This window comes from Mastacembelus armatus, chromosome 24, assembly GCF_900324485.2.
Source record: "Mastacembelus armatus chromosome 24, fMasArm1.2, whole genome shotgun sequence".
Taxonomy (NCBI): Eukaryota; Metazoa; Chordata; class Actinopteri; order Synbranchiformes; family Mastacembelidae; genus Mastacembelus; species Mastacembelus armatus.
The window spans coordinates 4,295,682-4,315,708 of NC_046656.1; the positions used below are offsets into that span (position 1 = coordinate 4,295,682).

Here is a 20,027-nt window from a genome sequence, read left to right on the forward strand (position 1 = left end):
CTCTTTTTGCGTTTTCTTTGCAAATTTAGCAATTAACCTAGTAACGTGTACACAGTACACTGATAGTACACTGGCTGAACAGACATGAGCTAGTTTGTAAGAAGTCAAAACTCTTATTTCTGTCTGTTTCTGTTGTCATTTTAGTACACATCTTCAAGTCTTATACCCTCACTGATGTAACTGGAGTTATGAAGTTATAGTAACACGTCAGGAAATAAAAATCACAAAGTACAACTTCATAAATAATGTTGAATCAAAACCTTTCTTGAATAGTTACAACAAAAACTGAACATCACCATGAAGCATTGTGGGAGTTATATTCAGTGGCATTAGTTCTACCTAATAAATTGGCAGCTATGTTTATATCCAAGGGTCCTCACACCCTGTACTCAGTGTGGCTCAGTAACATTATAACTGTACTTTAAACTAACATTCAACCGAACTGATGTTGTCCTTGCTTTTCAGGTTCATATCTCAGGATCTAATGCTGTATTTACATTTTTGGTTGAAGGAATGGGTCTTTTCTCAAACGGGTTCTGTAATAGAGTTTTTACAGTGAGACCATTTTACACAGTGGTCACTGCAGACACATTATGATGTATTAGTAAGCTGTGACTGTAGTACTACAGGTAAATCAGAGTCACAAATGTGGGTGTATTGCCTATAGATACAAGTTTTCATCTATAAGCTGTAAGAAAGTGTTTATGCCTACACTACCCAGGGAGCAGTGAAGTCCAAGTGGACTCCAGTCCAGCTTCTCCTGTCAGCGCTGGTTTCTCTCTTTTTTCTTCAGTTACCTGTTAACCTCGCTGAGGAACAAAGGCAGCCACTTGATTCATTAGTCTCCTTTAAGCCTCCCTCCCCGGCCGCCCCTCCTCACTCGCCAGCATGACACTCCCTCAGTACTTACACTTTCCTCCCTTCCTCTGTCTGCTTCGACCTGAAACACATCTCAACCAGACTCAATATTCCTCAAACCGCGGGAAGAAATGGCCGTAAAGACGGGAATACGGATATCTGAGCCCCGCTTCTGACAGGTAACCTAAAACGTTTGTGCTTTGTCACTGCCGAGGCTTTTCGTGGTCGACAAGAACAAGGCTGTGGGAGCAGATTATCACTGTTATAGCTAAAAAAGCACTTAACCGTTTGGAGGAGAGGGGCTTGTAAAAGAAAAGCAGCCGTGGTCATGACGTCTTATGAAACCACAAGACTGATATGAAGGGAAAGTTCAAGTTTGAAAAAGTAAATGTAAAAGTTTAATGCTGTGAAGCATTGGACATATTCGTATGTGGAGGGAGGAGTTCTCTGGCTGACAGCGGCCTGATGTCCTTGTGAACCCTAGTTTTTACTTGAAATCGGAGGATTTCTGTTCATTTAAAATCTCACACGTGTTGCTTTGCAAAGTGATGCCATCATGAAACCTTACTGCTGTTAGGCCAATAACTGTGGGCTGTGGAAACATAGTTTGACCTTTCACCTTTTTCAACAAAATCAAAGCTGCTTGGTGTCAACCATAGAGTTGAATAAAATGTTTCAAAATGTAAATGTCTGATCGCGCATTTTTTAAGAAGAGCATCTTATCTATAGGCAATACACACAATCTTATCAGTAATCAGTGTCGCTGATGTTTTTTCATTGCAGCATATACTAAAACACACATCCTGTAAAGGGATGGTGCAACGCAGTTTTATTCTAGCATTGTGAAAATGACTTGAAAAAAAATAAAGCATATTTATCCATAATTTTAGTTATTTTCATCATCTGCTATTAATTATCATCATTATTATTATTATTATTATTATTATTATCATTATTATTATTATTAATCGTTTTTAATTACCCTACTGCTTATGCTGGCAAATGTCACTGAATATGGAACATACCGTTGCAACTTCCCAGGGCCCAGAGCGATTTAGATTACATTGATATCAAACAGAGAGACCCAGCAAATCTCCACATTTGTGAGACTGGAACGTGCATATATGTTAGGCAACATGTCTCTTCCTAAATATTACCAGCTAAATTTTGTTAGTTTTTTATCAGTGTAATTCACGTGCACAGCCATGTGCTAGGGCCTTAGTTTCTGACACAGTTACAACTCCACTGTGATCATTTAGGCCAGTGTTCTTGATGCTTTGTCTTGGCTACATGTCGACCACCTTCCGGTTCACCACAAAGGAATGTGACCCTTCATAAGGTCAATTCAACTGACTTCAGGAGATAAAGCATTTTTATGTGCCTTTTCTTGTTTATCAAACACAAACTACACAGACACCCGAGTCAGCACACATATATTAGAATGGTCTCCAGTCTAGACGTCATTTAAATCACTACCAAATGGTTTTCCACTAGGCTTTTGCCAAAATCTCCACTAAGGTCATGGAATTTACTCTCATGTTTGGAGAAAAGACCCCAGGCCAACTGTTGTGTTTCTGTGGAGCGCAGCAGTTTGGTTTAGATCTTGTTTCCGTAGACAAGAGTACTGTTACTGGAGTAATACGCCATTTATGGCCTCCAGGCCTGCTCGTCTGGACATCTGGGTGTGCATGGCTAGACTTGTCTCACAATATCAATTCAGAAATAAATCTTGGGAAGTGAGCATTTGGTAACACCATGTACAGAGGTGTAACACACCCTCCAGATTCAGCTGAGATGTGGATATAGAAAATGTCAGGAGGCAAGCATTGAATTACTTCATTACTACATAAATATAAAATTAGTGTTTTGCAGTAATATTTATGCTGTAACAGTGATTGCTACATACCTGACAGCACTGTGTTTACTTCTTAACTGTGCTGCTCAATAATGGCCCACATCAGTATGGAAAGCCTGCATCATCAGGACTACAGCTGTATCTAATTACTCAAGGAATGCAGGGCTTTTGTAGGAAAAGGCTGTGCAGAATATAGGCAGGCTCTCTCAAATCCTTTTCTTCCCTCCACTGTTCCCTTTCAGCTGTGCTCCTCTGGCAATGCCACAGCCCTTTGTCTGATGAGACAATGACAACCCATACCCGCGGTGCCCCCACAGTCTTCTTTATAAGTCTGCGGTGGCCTCTGCTCATCCTGGTGGTGGTGGTGATTATGGTAGCAGCAGCAGAAGTGGACCCCAGCAGAGGAATCCACTTCATGGGAGGCAACTACGATGGGCATCCCATGCTGTACTTCAGTCAGGGAGATGTGGAGGAGCTGCAGTACGCAGCTGCTGGGACTCATCAGGACATGGCGAGGAGGATCCGCGAGGCAGGGGAAGCTATGCTGGAGCACCCAGAGGAGTACCTGCCGCCCTGGAGCCCCACAGAATTCAGTGCTCGCTGGAATGAGGTGTATGGGAACAATCTGGGTGTACTGTCCATGTTCTGCCTGCTGTACCCCCACAGGGCTGGGGCCCTCGACCTGGTCAAGGACTACATGGAGAGGATGGCGGCTCAGCCTAGTTGGTAGATTTTCTGTCTTTTTTATTATTTCATTTGAGACAATGCAATTTGAGCTCATGTGCTTATCTGGAAAGGTGAAAACACATTGTGGTCTGATTGGCCTGTGGGTCAGGATACACTTTTGATGAAAGGAAATAAAATGCTAAACTTGACCTCAATAGCAATACACTCTGATTGTTAGAATAATGTAAGCCAAGGTTCCTGCACACAAGTCTGTAGTTGTAAGTAGTTTCGTTTTGATCACGGAAGGATTTGATAAGTACGTTTCTGCATTGAGTTGCTGCCAACAATTATTTTCACTATTGCTTTATCTGTTGATTTTTTTGAGAGGGTTAGCTTTTAAGTCTGTAATTTGCTGAAATTGCATATGAGTTTTAGTCGTTTTTTCAGCGTCGTAATGGGAAATGAGAGAAAGGCATATCAACATAACTTCCTTGCAAGGGCTCGCTGTTTTTAAACCTATCATATTCTGTGAATTCGTACGAACAAAACCACAGCAGTGGTTTGTTTATGTCCACTGTCATGAATTCATGACATGAACATGAGCCTATTTCAGTAAAGTTTTTTAGACCTTTGTGCTGTAAAAGTGGTATTTTCTATATTCATGGGTTAAATTCACTTTAATTTTACTCACAGACCACCAAAGGGATCTAGATATAGTTTTAGTTTTAGAGCCTTGGAGATTTCTGTTGTGATGGCAACACAGGGCTCCTTTTGATTCAAAGTGGCTGTAAAGGAAACTGCTAACAGGATGATGAGTGGATTATCCAGAGTATATTTTAATGAATAGATAAGTCACTGTTAAAATTCTAAAATGAAACCTTTATGTGCAGTGAGCATCAGAAACATTTATTTTGCCTCAATAACACTGGTATGGAAACTGAAATCTTAGAGACAGCTATAGCAGAACTTTTGAATTATCTGCATGGCTAGAAACCACTGGAAAGGTAAGTGAGAAAACAGGTTTGTTTTGACATGTTTGTGAGCTTAGAAAAATGTGTTTCTGTTCCCATCTGGTGGGCTGAAAGCACAAAACTGCAGCTTAAACAATTTTTCCCTCAGTCTTTCTCTGGTGTTTGTGAGTATATACTTTTGAGTGTGTTCAACTTCAACTGAGCTGCAGACTTTGGAGTATCACTTTTTTTCTGTTAAAATTCTTTGTCACAGAACTGCTATTGGTGCAGAATCACATGTAATTCACATTCATACCAGCCACTTTTGCACTGGTACTCCATACTGGTTTATGCACCTCAGGGTATTAACAGTGCTTCCTTATTTTCCTAACAATTTGTTCAAGTTCAGTGAACATTAGATCTGGCTGGAAAGAGTAAAATAGCTGAGAAGTGGATTACAACTATTCTGTGCTTCCAGTATGTTTTAAAAAGACCGAAGGAATGAAGGTCTCAGAAATGCTTGGAGAAAATTTGCATCCAGTGTTGGGGATCCATGGTAACTATTAACAGCTCTTATACATACATTCACATAACCTCATATAATTAGCACTGAACAGCTGGCAGCCTGTGGTCACATTAGTAGATGTGGCTAAGAATCTTCCCTGCCTTTGTTGGGGATTTGCTACGTCACATGATGTGCTACAACCACCCCCTTTACTGCTGTAGGATTACTTCATCTGGTATGACCTGTTGCTTATTTAAAATGGCTCTTGTTAACTAATGTTAACAATTACTGTATAATAGATAGACCTGTTCACTGCCTTTGCTTGTTCTACTGTTAGGCTAGATTTTAGCATTGATTAGCATTTATTTGGAACTGAGTCTGCTGAGTCTGTTTTTGACTGAATTGTGGGTCAGCCCCCTCTTACAGGTATCCCCCCCTTCATGTGGAGAGGGAGGGGAGTCCAGCAGCTAAATCCTTCTCATTTTGCTGCATGGCCTCTATGTTGCCTACAGCCACTGAACAGGATGAAGGGGATTTTCCAGCAGCTTATTTCTGGGGGTTTAGATGGTGTGACATTAGCGCAGTTTGCAGAACATTTTTCACAAAATCTACAGTGTACCACAGGGCAGACGTGAGAAGCCACTGAGCATGTGTTTTCATGTCTTAACAACATACTGGGAGTTTTCTCTTTGGCCACACTTTTTATATGGTCACTGAACCTCTAAGGGCTTCTGCAGAGTGGCTCCAGGAATCAGTCAGCTGTGGTGTTCATGACCTTCAATTATGTCTGCAACAAGTCCATGAACCATGATCCAAATGGGATCTTCTACTTTGTGGCATAAGGGTGCCTGCTCCTTTTTTCTCTTTTACACAGACTGTACAAACACAGAAATAAGAGTTCCTGTGCTATGTCACAGTTCAGTATGTAGTCCAACAGTGATTTTGTTGCAGTTTTCCTTTTGGCCATATGGGCAAACTAACATAAAGAAGCTTTTAGCTTTTCTTTTCCATGACCAGACAGGAAGGATTTTTTAAATAAACTTCAGCTGCTAGTTACCACTGAAACAATGGACCTCTTTTATTTTCAAAAGACATATACAAGACATTTAAGAAAATTTTTGGCATTCAATTTTCTCCCTAGGCATGTATGACATGAGTCATGAACAAATAGACTGTCTTTCTTCACAGGGGGAAGACACACTTACAGTGCTTAGCCTAATTATCATGGCTTCATTTGAATTAGTTTGTGGTTTAAATATTATGCTGAAATTGATTTAAATTAAAATATAACAGTAGACAACTAACTTAATGCTAAATGACTATTTTGTTCACAATATTATCATCACAGCTGCCAATTTACAGTGATTCATTTTAGAGTGCAGTATTTTAGTTGATTAGTATGGAGTGTGGTATGTGTCAGGTGATATTATAGCAATTTTACCTGTGCATATATCAGTGTGGTAGAATGGCTATATATATATATATATATATATATATATATATATAACAATCACAAAGTGAAATCATGGCAGATTAAAATACAGTGGGTGGTTTCTGGAGTTGTGGTGAGAATCACAGCAAGACTTTTTTTTTGTAGGCAATAACAATGTGCAGTCTGCATTCTTAGGTCCTAGCGCTTGTTAACTAGCTGTACATTTAATGGCTCTTTGAATGTCTTTTTATTGGTGTGTCTGTGGTGTAAAATGCTACTTTGCATGTTTATTTTTGCTTTCAAAGTGAAAAAGACTTTTTACAGCTATAAAAGGTAGTGTGAAAGCTTTCTTATTCATGATGCAGCATTTGCTAGGGTTTGAGAGTGAAAAAGAGTGAAAAGTTCCCCGCTGCTTACCATTGAATATCTTGTTTTTAAAATGCATAGCCTTCAGTCTTGGGTTGTTGTCTGTATTGCAGGCTGGTCAAAGATGCACCCTGGGATGAAGTTCCTCTGGCACACTCTTTGGTGGGGTTTGCCACTGCCTACGACTTCCTGTATGAGTACTTGAACAAGGACCAACAGGAGCATTTCATCCAGGTGATTGGCAACGCGTCGCGCCTGATGTATGAGAAGTCCTACGTCCGAGGCTGGGGGTTTCAGTACCTGCACAACCACCAGCCCACCAACTGCGTAGCTCTGCTCACAGGAAGCCTGGTTTACATGGCTCAAGGTTAGACATATACTACTATATGGTTCTCTCTTGCCCTTGTTGCAGGGCTTAAGGATGTTGATCAGCCAAACCTTTGATCCACAGTATGAGAAGATCATTTTTAGAATTCCAGTAAATTTGAAATAAATATTCATGGTTGTCATACGGTGATTATTTTCCAATTCAAAATCAGATAGTTCCCATGAATCTTTGATGGGAGTGATATGAGGCACTCTGACTGACTTAATCAGAGAACTTTGTGTGGGAATGGTTTTCCTTGAACAATTTATGAGTTAGGGTAATAAGCCTGCCAAAGAAACTCAAATGCAGCTCCACTTAAGGAAACTCGTTAGTCCAGGCTTTACTGGTGAGCTTTAGTTTCACATGACTTAGGATTTTCACTCTGATAAATGAACATTTGTGTGGGGGATACAGTGGAAAATCATCTTTTTTTACATCAAGCAACTTTTTGGGATTTGGGCTTCTGTGGATTGGCTGATTTCCCAGCTGTATGTCATGCTAGTTTTTGTCATCCTGTGACAGCCTATTGGGAGCACTGGGACATCTCCAGTGGTCTGCGGGTCATTTGGACTGCAGTTGACAGTCAACTTGACCAGCAGTGATATAGCAGCAGGACAGACTTCTCAGAATCCTTACATCAAATGTGTCTTTTACTCTTGCCACGGTGTGAAAAAATAGTGCATAGTGCATGGCAGCCGTCCCCCTGCTTGTCCACCGGTATCACCCTAAACAAGTCAACAGGTGTTCTGCTGATTTGTGCCACCTATTGAGATGTGCTCCTTAGCAGTTCTGTGCATGTCCAGACCCACAAACTTGGGCATGAGTATGAGTTTTGCACTTATTGTTTTAGTGGGTGTAATGCTCTAATTTGGCCACAGGATCATGTTGCTTCCACTTGTAGCTCAAGTTAAAAAAATTGAAATATATCTCCAATGAAAAACAAGAGTACAAATGAAATGCCACTAAAAAAGTGTTTAGAAGAGCTTTACCACTGAAATTAAACTGCAGCATGTAATGGGTGCAGCTGAAAATTAGGTAGCAGAGTGAAATTTTGGAGTGATTCAAAAACTTGTCCAGCACTGGCACAAAGAATAATTAATGCTAAAAAAAATAAATCAAACTGTCATTCAGAAACTTACAGTTTAAGAGCAGAGGCGGATTTAGTACAGTAAAAATACTATCCTGATTTTTTATAGTCTCGTGATTTGTTCAAATCTATGCTGTTGCACGTTACTTCTCAAGAATGTACACTAGCTAATATATGAGAAAAAAAATAAATTCTGTTCTTAATATTTCTTTTGTTATATTTTAAAAATAACAAACAAAACCTGAAAGAATACCATTTGAGTACAGATGTGATTATTTCTGTAAAAATGTAATGACAGAAAAAGTTGAAACTTTATTTTTGCACCAAATTATGGAGCGTGCTAACTGTAAGAATATCAATAGGTACTGTATCTGTATTGATAAGCACAATCTGTATCACTATCAGTATCGATAAATCCTAACGTATCTATCTCTACTAGTTATGGTTGATGACTAGATGGCCTGACCTAGTGGAACAAGTCCACAAGTCCGTGTGGGAACAAAAGACCAATGAAACACAGGTGTAACTAATCATTGTAATGAAACATAAAGCTACCCCTCCAGCCGAGCACAATAGGTGAGCACCCCCTTGTATTCCTCAGAGGTGCAGAGAAGGTCTGTAAAGACCTGGAGGAACCCAGAGGTGAGTCTCTCCTCTGGCATCCTTACATCGCTGTCTGCTGGGCCCATTCTGACCGGATTATTCTGTTGTGTTTTTAGAAAGGATTTGTACAAGGACCGAGTGCAGACAACGAAGGTATTATGAAAACACTAAACAAAGGAAAACTCGACTCAAGGCTGATGTGGACGAGGAACAGGCACGAAAAACGGTGGTGTGATTTATATTATAAAATGGGTTATTTAGTGTCAGGGTCTTTTCTGTAAGGATAATTTTGATCATTAAAATAATAGCTGACTATGTTCCAAGACTGATACAGGTTTAGGAGGTTACAGGTAGATTTAGATTGAATATAAGAGCCAGTTAAAGAGTTAGTCAGTTCAGCTAAGTCTAACTTCCATATATAAAATCTAATTTCGGCCTTTTAACCATATTGCTTCAGTTTTGTATATTGGTTTTATACTAGGTGACAACACACCTCCTGGTCTTGAGACTCAAAATATATGTATAGTTTACCTGTTAAAAAAAATGAGAATAAAACCTCAATGCTAATGAATGTATTATTTTGCCTCTTTTCTGAATCAAGATCTTCAGAATTTAAATCAGAGAGCTCATAAAAATGTGTCAGCTGATTTCGTGTAATCTAATCTCCCTGATCCTCTGAAGGGAGAGGTAGGATGGATGAAAGCTGGACACCATTTCATGCAGTTTTTTTGTTCAATTTGTTTTCATTTGTCATGGTTCACATTTTGAATTATACTTTTAAATGAAATATTGTCACCATGAGACCAGTTGGCTTACGGGAGAAACTCTGGAATTTCAGTGCTGTGAAGTTATCTGCTATAACTGCTCTTAATTCACTGTAATTATTCTCCACATGAGGTTCTCCACATAACACAGCAGTTTTCCCCTAGCATTTCATTTGCAGGAACTGATTCCCTGCTCATTCTGGCTTTTTGCTTCAGTATCCTGCACCATGAATTATGCAAAGTAACAGATAAAGGTCGTTAGAAGGTGAATTCCTGCAGCTCAGCTTGCTTTGTGTACAGGGATTGGATTTCTGGTACAAAAGATCTAGTCCTGATGTGAACGAAATGACAGCTACCACACTGAGAACTGCTGTGGTCACAGTGGTTTGATTTGAGGCTTTTTGAAGGAGGCAGCAAGTCACAAAGCTCTGTGAGCACTGCGGCGATTTACAGCGTGACCTCTTTTTGCCTCATTTCGCTTGGTATTGAGCCCAGCAAAAAGTAAGTTTGCTGCAGTTCAGCTTGTCAGGGGACCTCATGCAGAAGTGATAGTTGCATACTAAACAGGGCTGAGAAACTAGCTTCATAACACAATGCAAACACTTGAAGTATTTGCAGTGTTTAAAAAAATGAGATTTTTTTCAGCTGCTTCATTTAGCAGCCTCACTCAGGCATCACTTCCAACACAGCCTGACTGCAGTTCACCATCGTCTATGTATCCTTCATTTCCTGTGTGAAGGAATGACATTACATCCAAATATTATTCTGTCAGGATGTTTGTGAATAAATAGAAATGTTACAGTTAGCTCTGCCAGAAACAAAGAACAAACTGGCTTCTCTTTTACCTTCCTTGGTTGTCTGACACAAGTGTTCATTTTTTTTCTCTATCAAAAGAGCAAGTTTATAGAGTTTGTGCTACTCACTGAAATGTGCTTGCAGTTATTTATTTATTTATTTATTTTGCAGCTTTAATAGATGTGTACTTTAGATAACCAGGACATATGCAGTCCAAATGCAGGTGACTGCTTGTTGGTACTTTGAAGCACCAGGCCAGAACCTAGTTTACCTGTTCATCTGTAATGAACCACAATATTCAACCTCTAAGGACATTTAGAGCAACAACCTTTTTCTTGCATGTATAAGATTCAGTTCATAAGCAAATAAATTAGATGTACCAACAAACATTACTGAGTTAGTTCGCTGACTTTGCAATTCATAAATATTTGTACTGCTATTATTTTTTAGCATTTACTGTGATCATAGCCACAACTCACGCTGTGGCTATGTCATTCTGTCAGCCTTATCATTCACCATGTTAGGTGTAACAATGTTAAAAATCTCTGGCATAAATGACAGTGACGAATTGATGAACTGGAACTGAAGTGTACTTCCAAACTAACAAATAATGGTTGGAAAGAGGCCTCTGAGTCTTGCAATTAATATATGCTTAGTCATTTAAGCAGAATTAATCATTCCAGTGTCAGTGAGTTATGAAAAAACATTACGGATTCCTGTTGTGCACTGTTAAAAATGCAATAGTTATTAACAGAGAGATATTACTGTTTTCATATTATGTTTTTACTTTTGAAGACTGCACTGTGTAGCCTGCGTGGCTCTGAACTGTGGCACTGGGCTGTGTGAGCCCTGGTGGAGCTCTGCTTGTGTGAATGTGGTCTTTGTACATGCTTGGAGCTCATGTTATATGGTAAATACCTGGTCTGTATAGGCCTGCGGTCCCCAAGCCCAAACCAAACACCGATGGGGACGGCTTCAGTGGGCAGACCCAGCCAACCGGTAACGTCGCTGGGATTCAGTGCACTGTGGCTGGAGTGCTTGTGTGGTCACTTGTTCTCATAGTAAAGTCTATGTGTGGTATCCTGTGTGTATGAGAAACATGGTGTAGCATGCCATAGGGGTGTCATGCTTTCCACTGCTACAGCTAGAAGTTGTCTGTGTGGAAGGTTTCTTTAGGTAACAAGCAAAAACGTGTTGGAAACTTGTAAACGTGTATCTTTTTCATTAATTCCATGGCTGACACATGCATACATGGAGCACAATGCCTGGGTCACAATGCACAGCCTTTCTGTCCTGCTGTTAACATATTTTACATTATCAAAATACATATAAGGCCCTTGCTTGCAAGGAGGATTAGTGCTGTCATCCTAAATAAACATTTTGACCACATCATTGATTGGCGCTGGCCCGATTTAACTCATACTTCCATCAGTCTTCACCATATAGTATAATTCCTACCAAAGGTTATGGTCTTGTGCAGGTGTAAACACAAATGGGGGTATGGCAGCATCATAAAATTAAATGGCCTTAGCTACGTGACTTTCAGGCTGACATGGAGTTTTTGACATGATTGCACAATGCCCCAGTAGCTGGTAGTAGGTGGTCCTCCAAAAGTCATGGTAACTCTCATCCAATTAGTTTTCCGCATTCATTTGACGAGGTTATAAAAGGTCTGTCTGCACCAGGTTTTTGTAGTTTTGCACATGTGCATTTATAGAATTTGACAGGAATTTGTCATTACTGCTGCTGCAAGACAATGACATGATATATTTTTTTTAAAAATAGGATGTTTTGTGATAATTGACCTATAGTTAATTTCTGGATGTTAAAGTATTCTGTAGCATTATTTCAATACCCATGCTTTTGGAAGAAACTACTGGCAGTAATTACAATAAATGGTCTTCTAATTTTCCCCTTTATATGACAGTTAAAATGAAAAAAGGCTCATACCAAAAATTGGCGCAACAGTAGGAAACATTAAAATTGCATCAGCGCAATGGATAGATTGGACCTTTCAGGCTGTATTTACGATATAATAATAGTAATATCTCAACTTTCTATGTTGCAGGTTACCTTCAGGAGGCCTACCTGTGGACCAAGCAGGTCCTGTCCATTATGGAGAAGTCCATGATCCTTCTGCAGGATGTGACAGATGGCTCCCTGTATGAAGGGGTGGCCTACGGGACTTACACCAGCCGCTCTCTATTCCAGTACATGTTCCTGGTGCAGCGTCACTTTGCTATCAGCCACTTCGACCACCCCTGGCTCCTTAAACACTTCGCCTTCCTCTATAGGACTATCCTGCCCGGTAACTTTTGCACTAACTGCTGTGATGAGCAATAAACATAGCACTTGTTTAATTTTTACAAAGTTGTGACATTTATGTGATGTACCTTTTCACCAAATTGGATGTATTTAGAGTGCCAGCAGCAGTCAACAGTTCATGAGTAAGTGTTTAACTATCACTGGCAGAAGGTCTCTAGTGTCTCTACAGTCTCTAGTCTCTATTAGAATGCTCTATGTCAAAGCTTGATCTGTTAGATTAGGCATGAAAATGAACTTAGGCTGCCACAATGGAGAGTAGATCTCCTCTGAGCTGGTATGGGGTATGAATGTGTTTAGTTATTACCTTCCTGGGTAAGACCTGCAGGGATCTGTGGTGTCCTGGAATTTTCATCCAAAGGTTTGGGGGAGGGCAGCGGAGGAACCTTAGGTCAAGCATTTCACAGCCCCCTGCTAACAGTTTCTGTATTGTGGCTAAGTGGCACTACTGTGCTCAGAAGTCCTCTAATTACATCAGCCAGTAGAGGCTGCGATCCAGAGCCAACAGCTTTCTGCATCCACCAGACGAGAAGACAAGGCCCTCTACCAAAAAGTACCCCTACTTTATAGCTCAGTCCCATCACTGACTGTATGTTTGCATACTGGTGACAGAAAGCGAATGGCAGTCAGAGTTTAACAAACACCAGACAAAGAAGGATAATGTGTATTCACTTTTGTCAAAAACTGCAATTAAAACCACTGAAGCAATCTAAATATATTGAAATGTATATGTACATGGGTGTAAAAACTCAAGTTGAACCCCTTACACTTACTAGAGCTGCATTTTTGAGAAAACTGAAAAAAGTTGTTGTTTGTCGTTGTTTGTTGTTGACTAATCTCAAGACGCCTTTGCACATGCTCGGAAAAGGTAAAGGATTGTTCCAAAGCACTGCAACTAATATCGTAGCTCCAAGTCAATATTACAAGCAGCTTTTGTTTTAGCATTGTTTTAGGTTGATTACATCCTGTAGCTGCTCTATTTGGTTTCTAAGAACCTTCTCACCCCAGACAGCAAACTTTTCCTCATATCATTTCAACAACAACATTGTTAATGGGTTTCATTTGGTTTGGGGTTGAACTGAGTCACGGCAGAGAGGACAGAGCTCCGTGTTTTAGGGAAGTACTTTTGGTACATAATTATGAACAGTTTGTACTGAACTCTGTGTGGTAGCGCATAGGAACTGACAGAATCTGCATGAAGTTATATCAGCAGTCATTAAGTGATAGCATTTTGTTTGTCTTGTCATAATTTGATCTAATTTCTACATGGCTAGCTTCATGATCAACCACCACTAAAACTGCCCACTGTGTTTTCATTCTCTCATCAGGATTTCAGCGGACTCTAGCCATTGCAGATTCCAACTACAACTGGTTCTATGGGCCAGAGAGCCAGCTGGTCTTCTTGGATCGCTATGTGTTGCGTAACGGCAGTGGAAACTGGCTGGCAGAGCTGATTCATCAAAACAGGGTGATGGAAGGGCCAGGGCAGGCTGGAAAGGGCCAGCGCTGGTGTACTCTGCATACAGAGTTCATCTGGTAAGCTGCTGAGTTTTGTTTCATAAAAGGAAACATCTCACTGCAGTTGTTGTATGGAGAGCTATTATTAAAAGGCAAATCTACTTTAGCTAAGATCATTTACTGACTGTCACACACAGATTTCCTATGAACTATAAAAGGCAAAGGCAAATTTATTTGTATAGCACCATTCATACACTACGCAATTCAAAGTGCTTTACTAGGCATATAATTGCATTAAAAGCATGGAAAAGAGCATTTAAAAACAAAGACATTTAAAATAAAATAAATTTAAATCAAATAAAGTAAATTAAAATAAGACATAAAAGCACATTAAGAAAACAAGGATGAACAATTATTCGAAGGCAGCAGTAAACAACAGAGTTTTCAGTCCTGATTTGAATGAGCTGACAGTTTGAGCAGACCTCAGGTGTTCAGGAAGTTTGTTCCACAAGTGAGGAGCATAGTAACTGAATGCTGCTTCACTTTGTTTGGTTCTGGTTCTGGGAACAGACATCTGGGACCTGTCCCAGATGACCTGAGGGGTCTGGAAACCTCATAGGGAACTAATACATCTTGAATATATTTTGGTCCACAACCATTTAGTGCTTTATAGACTAGCAATAAGATTTTAAAATCTATCATTTGACTAATGAGAAGCCAGTGTAGTGATCTAAGAACTGGTGTGATATGGTCCAGTTTCTTGGTGTTTGTAAGGACTCTGGCAGCAGCATTCTGGATTAGCTGCAGCTGCCTGATTGACTTTTTGCTAAGACCTGTAAACAAGCCATTACAATAATCTAACCTACTGAAGATAAATGCATGAACAAGTTTTTCTGCATCTTGTTTAGACAGAAAACCTTTTATTCTAGCAATGTTTTTCAGGTGGTAATAGGAAGATTTAGTGATGGATTTTATGTGGTTGTTAAAATTCAGGTCAGGGTCAATGATTACACCAAGGTTTCTGGCTTGATTTGTAGCTTTCAATGACATGGAGTCAGGGTGAGCAATGACCTTTGACCTTTCATTTTTTGGGCCAAAAACAATCACTTCTGTCTTGTCTGTATTGAGCTGGTGTTGAGCTGGTATCGTAAGGTGTGTTAAAGTTGCCTTTAGGTGTAAATATGTTTAAATCAGATTGCTCATCTGATGCTCAGCCTGTGTCTAAAAACTTTTGCCTTCAGAGCTGGTTAGCAGCACACTAATTAGTTTGTTTAGCATCAGGCTTCGCTTTTTTCCAGAACCCCAAATGATGTCTTCAAATGTGGTTTTCTCCGCCCAACACCATCCATCTATCCATTTTCTTCCACTTTCTTCCACATCTGGGGCCTGGTCGTGGGGGCAATATGCTAAGCAGAGATGCCCAGACCCTTCCTCCAGCTCTTCTAGGGGAATACCGAGGCGTACCCAGGCCAGCTGAGAGACATAGTCCAGCCAGCGTTTCCTGGGTCTTCCCTGGGGGCTCCTCCCCGTGGGACATTGCCCGGAACACCTCCCCAGGGAGCCGTCCAGGGGGCATCTGGAGCTGATGCCCGAGCCACCTCAGCTGGCACCTCTCAATGAGGAGAAGCCGGGGCTCTACTCCAAACTCCTTCCGGGTGTCCGAGCTCCTCATCTCTGTCCAAAATTATTCAATATACAGTATTATAAGACTTTGTAAAGCACACCTTTAAAACGATGAAACCTGCAGATGTTAGGCATTTGTCATTTAACAGATCAGAATTCTGGTCCTAACTAACTAATCAACTGCTAGTTTCATTATCACTTGAAATACAGCTTTATGATGAGAATAACGATTAGTGGATTCTCTTTTTGAATGTGATGTATCTGTGTTTCATCCATCTGATGAAGATCTTCTTCATGTATTCTGCAGGTATGACCCAGGCCTAATTCCAAAGCCTCCATCAGACTTTGGAACATCCCAACTGCACTACTTTGAGGACTGGGGCGTAGTCACGTATGGTAGTGCTTTACCTGCAGACACCAACCACACCTTTGTCTCCTTTAAGTCGGGGAAGCTGGGAGGACGTGCCATCTTCGACATTGTTCACAGGAGCAAGTACAGAGAGTGGATCAAAGGGTGGAGGAACTTTAATGCTGGGCACGAGCACCCAGATCAGAATTCTTTCACTTTTGCCCCCAATGGTGTCCCATTCATCACAGAGGCACTGTATGGACCCAAGTATACATTGTTGAACAATGCAGTACTGTTTGGCTCAGCTGTCTCAGGGAGCTGTTTTAAGCCGTGGACTGGACAGGTTACCGAAGCCTGTGATTCTAAGTGGTTGAAGTACAAGGTGGGGCTGGCAGCTGATGCCCAGGGCAGAGTAGAGGCAGCTATGGCAAGACAGGGAATGGTCTTTATCCGTGGTGAGGGACATTCTGCTTATAATCCAGAGCTGAAGATGAGGAGCTTTCAGAGGAACCTGCTCCTTCTTCACCCACAGCTCTTGCTCCTTGTCGACCACATCCACCTGGATCCTGACAGCCCAACCAGGGCCATGAGTGCCTTCTTTCACAACACAGAGCTGCCTTTCCAGGGTACAAAAGTAGATGGTGTTCATGGAGCATTTGTGTCGCATGGTGAGGACAAGTATAAGATGTTCTGGATGGATGACACAGGCTACAGCAACAAAGCAGTGATAGGTTACTGGAGTTACCCTCGGGGATACCCATATAATGGTTCTAACTATGTGAATGTCACAATGCCATTGAGGTACCCTCATACAAGGGTAGCATACATTTTTTTTGGACCAGGGGTGGATGTACAGAGCTTCAGCTTGCGTGGTGATGACCGAAGAGTGGATATTTACCTGGCCACCAGAGATCACACTTACACCATCTACCTGCTTACCGGAGAGGTCACCAGCAAGCCTCTGTTTGCCATGGTGCTTCTGGACCACAAGAAGATTGTATTTGAGAAGGCAGAAGCTGTGGTGGACAGTTCACCCGAGGAAGTAGAGGAGTATGTCGGTATTATGGAGGACAACCTCCAGCATGTCAAGCCCGTCTTCCAGCAGATGGAGAGACATATCCTTGGACGGGTTCTCAACACTGCAAGCTTCCGTAAGACTGCAGAACGCCTCCTCCAGTTCTCTGACAAAAAGAAGACTGAGGAGGTCATTGAGAAGATGTTCACTATGTCCAAGAAGCAGGGCAAGGTTAAAGGGGGGAAGAAAGTGAACCTTGCAGAGAAGCTTTCTGAGAGTCTACCTGACATTTTTGCACAGATTGAAGTGAATGAGAAGAAGGAGAGACAGAGAACGTCAAAGCGCACGTATGATGACAGTCCAGAAGAGGGCGATGCAGACTCACGGGCCTTCATGGATTATGCAGACAGCCGCAAAAACAGAAAGGGCGGCTTTGTCAAGGGACGCAAATTCAAGGAGGTCCACATGGTGGCTACAGCAGGGAGTGAAAGTCTCCCCAGCACAGCCTCCTACATAAGACTCTTTCTCATCCTGAACACTGCCACCTTCTTTTTACTGCTGGCTGTGTTACTAACTCGCTTTCAAAGGGGTCGAAGCTTGCACACACAGAGATGTTTCTACACCGTCCTTCTGATCGACTGCTTCATCTTACTTTACCTCTACTCTTCCTGCTCTCGCACACAGTGCTAACATCACGATCAGGAGAGGCATAATCCGATACATGGACCTGTATGCACCCCCACACCTCAGTCTGAGCCAGATCTTACAACAGATTAGGGCCACTATTAGAAAATAATTGAGATATCAAGAAAATAATTGAATGTTTTGAAAATAAAGTCATAATTTTATAAGAATAAAGTTTTCATTTTACAAGATATTTTGAGTTTATACTAGGGCTGTCAAAGTTAATGCGTTAATGCATTAACACAAATTAATTTTAATGGCACTAATTTTATTAATACAGTGCGCATTTCCTGTTTGACCTCTGGCCATGCTCGTAGTAGGAGAAATCAAAACTGCAGCCATAGACAGTAAAGAGTGCAGCAGCAAACAGAAATGGAGAAAGAAAAAGGTCTGAACAGTAAATTCATTTACAAAACAATGTCTGATGGTTCTGTTGTCTGTCTGCGTTTATTGTCAGTGTGAATTAAGTTGGTTTGTCTGTTTGAGCAACTGGCTCAGTGCAAAGAAAGAGAAATAATGGGAACTTGTGTTTTTTCTATCTTCTTTTTGTCCATGTGTTTAATAGACATGAACAAAAACATATCTACTGTCATTGAAACATGTCAATGTTCTTTATGCTGTATGTTTAGGGTGGTTTCACTAATAATAAACATACATTTGCATAAAGCATATATGTCCATTTTGCTTAGAGTATTACAAACTTGAATCGTATTAAGTTAAGGTCCATTTAGAACAGATAAAAATGTGCAATTAATTTGTGATTAATCACGAGTTAACCCATGACAATCATGTGATTAAATATTTTAATTAACTGACAGCCCTAATTTATACAAATAATATTGTGAAATTTCAATATATCAATTTTGTTCTTGTTCTATTATGACTTTTATTGTAAATTTATGGCTTCTTTGACTTTTTTGTAACATGACCTTAAAATTTCTTAATATCAGAATAATGTCCTTTTTTCCTTATTCTGTAACCCTTTTTCCATAACACTATAATTTTTTCTAGTTAAGTCAAATCAGTTTTATTTATAAAGAGCAATATCGCAACTGTGCTTAAAGATAGTAAGCTGAAATTATTACACTGTCATAATATTATGAATTCTATTGTAGTAGATATTTTACTAGGAATGATGACATTTTCCCCAAAATATCTTAATATATTGAAATTTCCTTTTTTTTTCAATCAGTGACCCTGACTATTGTTAGATCTACCAAATGGGTGTTCAGGAAAAACAACAATTCCCAATAGGAATTGATGAATTGCCAAGATGAAACCAAACACACCTCTGATGTATTAAGCTTCTGTGGAGCTTTAGAACTGAGTTTGTATGACATTTGTCCTTTGTAATGTTCAGAGACCCTGCCTTTTATCAAATATGTCAAGGGTGATCACTATAATGCAATTGCCACAGCTGTACTTGATATTTTTTGTCTACATAGTTCATAGAAATACAGTTAAATGTATATATGTGAAAGCAAGATATATTTTTACGGCGTCTTTTTTACCATTTGTAAATAAAAGTACTACATGCATAAGTATGAATCCATTGTGTTATTCCTGGTGAATGTGTGAACTAAAAAAGTATATGGAAAGTGTATGGAAAATATGGTGGCCAAGTAAGCACTACAACCTAAAGAAGAAGAAAAGGTCTAAAGTTCTACATCACTTGTAAAATATAGAAATGCATCATTTGGAATGAGGCAGAACAGGGGCTTAGTGGTTAGCACTCACAGCAAGAAGGCCCGGCAGGGACCTTTGTGTGGAGTTTGAATGTTCACCCCATGTTTTCTCCAGGTTTTCTCCGGCTACTCCGGTTTCCTCCCACAGTCCAAAAACATGTGTCAGGTTGATTGGTGACTCTAAATTGCCCATAGGAGTGAGTGTGAGTGTGTGTGGTTCTTTGTCTCTATGTGGCCCTGTGATGGACTGGTGACCTGTCCAGGGTGGACCCCTGCCTTTCACCCAAAGAGAGCTGGGATAGGCTCCAGTAGATCCCTGTGACCTTGGTTAGGAATAAGTAGTTATAGATAATGGATGGAAAACAAAAAAATAACCCCAACAAATCCCTTATGAGCAGCACTTGGTGACAGTGAAGAGGAAAAACTCCCTTTAACGGAAGAAAAAACCTCCAGCAGAACCAGGCTCAGTTTGGGCGGCCATCTGCCTCGACCGGTTGGGGTGAGTGGATAGAGGAGAGAGAAAAGAACAGCAACAATAAACAACAAATAGACACTGCAGGTTGGTGGGACCAGTAACTGCACATCAGCAATATACAGCTCCAGGACCAGGGACACCTGCAGAAGGTACAGAGAGAACAGAGAA

General features: G+C 40.5%; 1 protein-coding gene across 5 annotated transcripts; it reads left to right on the forward strand.

Moving 5' to 3' along the window:
• The first annotated feature begins 897 nt into the window (after window positions 1-897).
• Window positions 898-18,146, forward strand: dse (dermatan sulfate epimerase). Of its 5 annotated transcripts, none has more exons than XM_026318479.1 (6): window positions 898-1,037; window positions 2,956-3,439; window positions 6,746-6,999; window positions 12,317-12,556; window positions 13,899-14,106; window positions 15,959-18,146. In XM_026318479.1, the coding sequence occupies exons 2-6, from the start codon at window positions 3,000-3,002 to the stop codon at window positions 17,703-17,705; spliced, it is 2,889 nt and encodes a 962-aa protein (XP_026174264.1). In that variant the 5' UTR covers window positions 898-1,037; window positions 2,956-2,999; the 3' UTR covers window positions 17,706-18,146. The 5 variants fall into 5 exon arrangements, with proteins under 5 accessions (XP_026174264.1, XP_026174267.1, XP_026174265.1 ...); XM_026318482.2 differs by having other exon boundaries at window positions 15,443-16,013; XM_026318481.1 differs by lacking the exon at window positions 898-1,037 and having other exon boundaries at window positions 3,326-3,435.
• The last annotated feature ends 1,881 nt before the right edge of the window (window positions 18,147-20,027 follow it).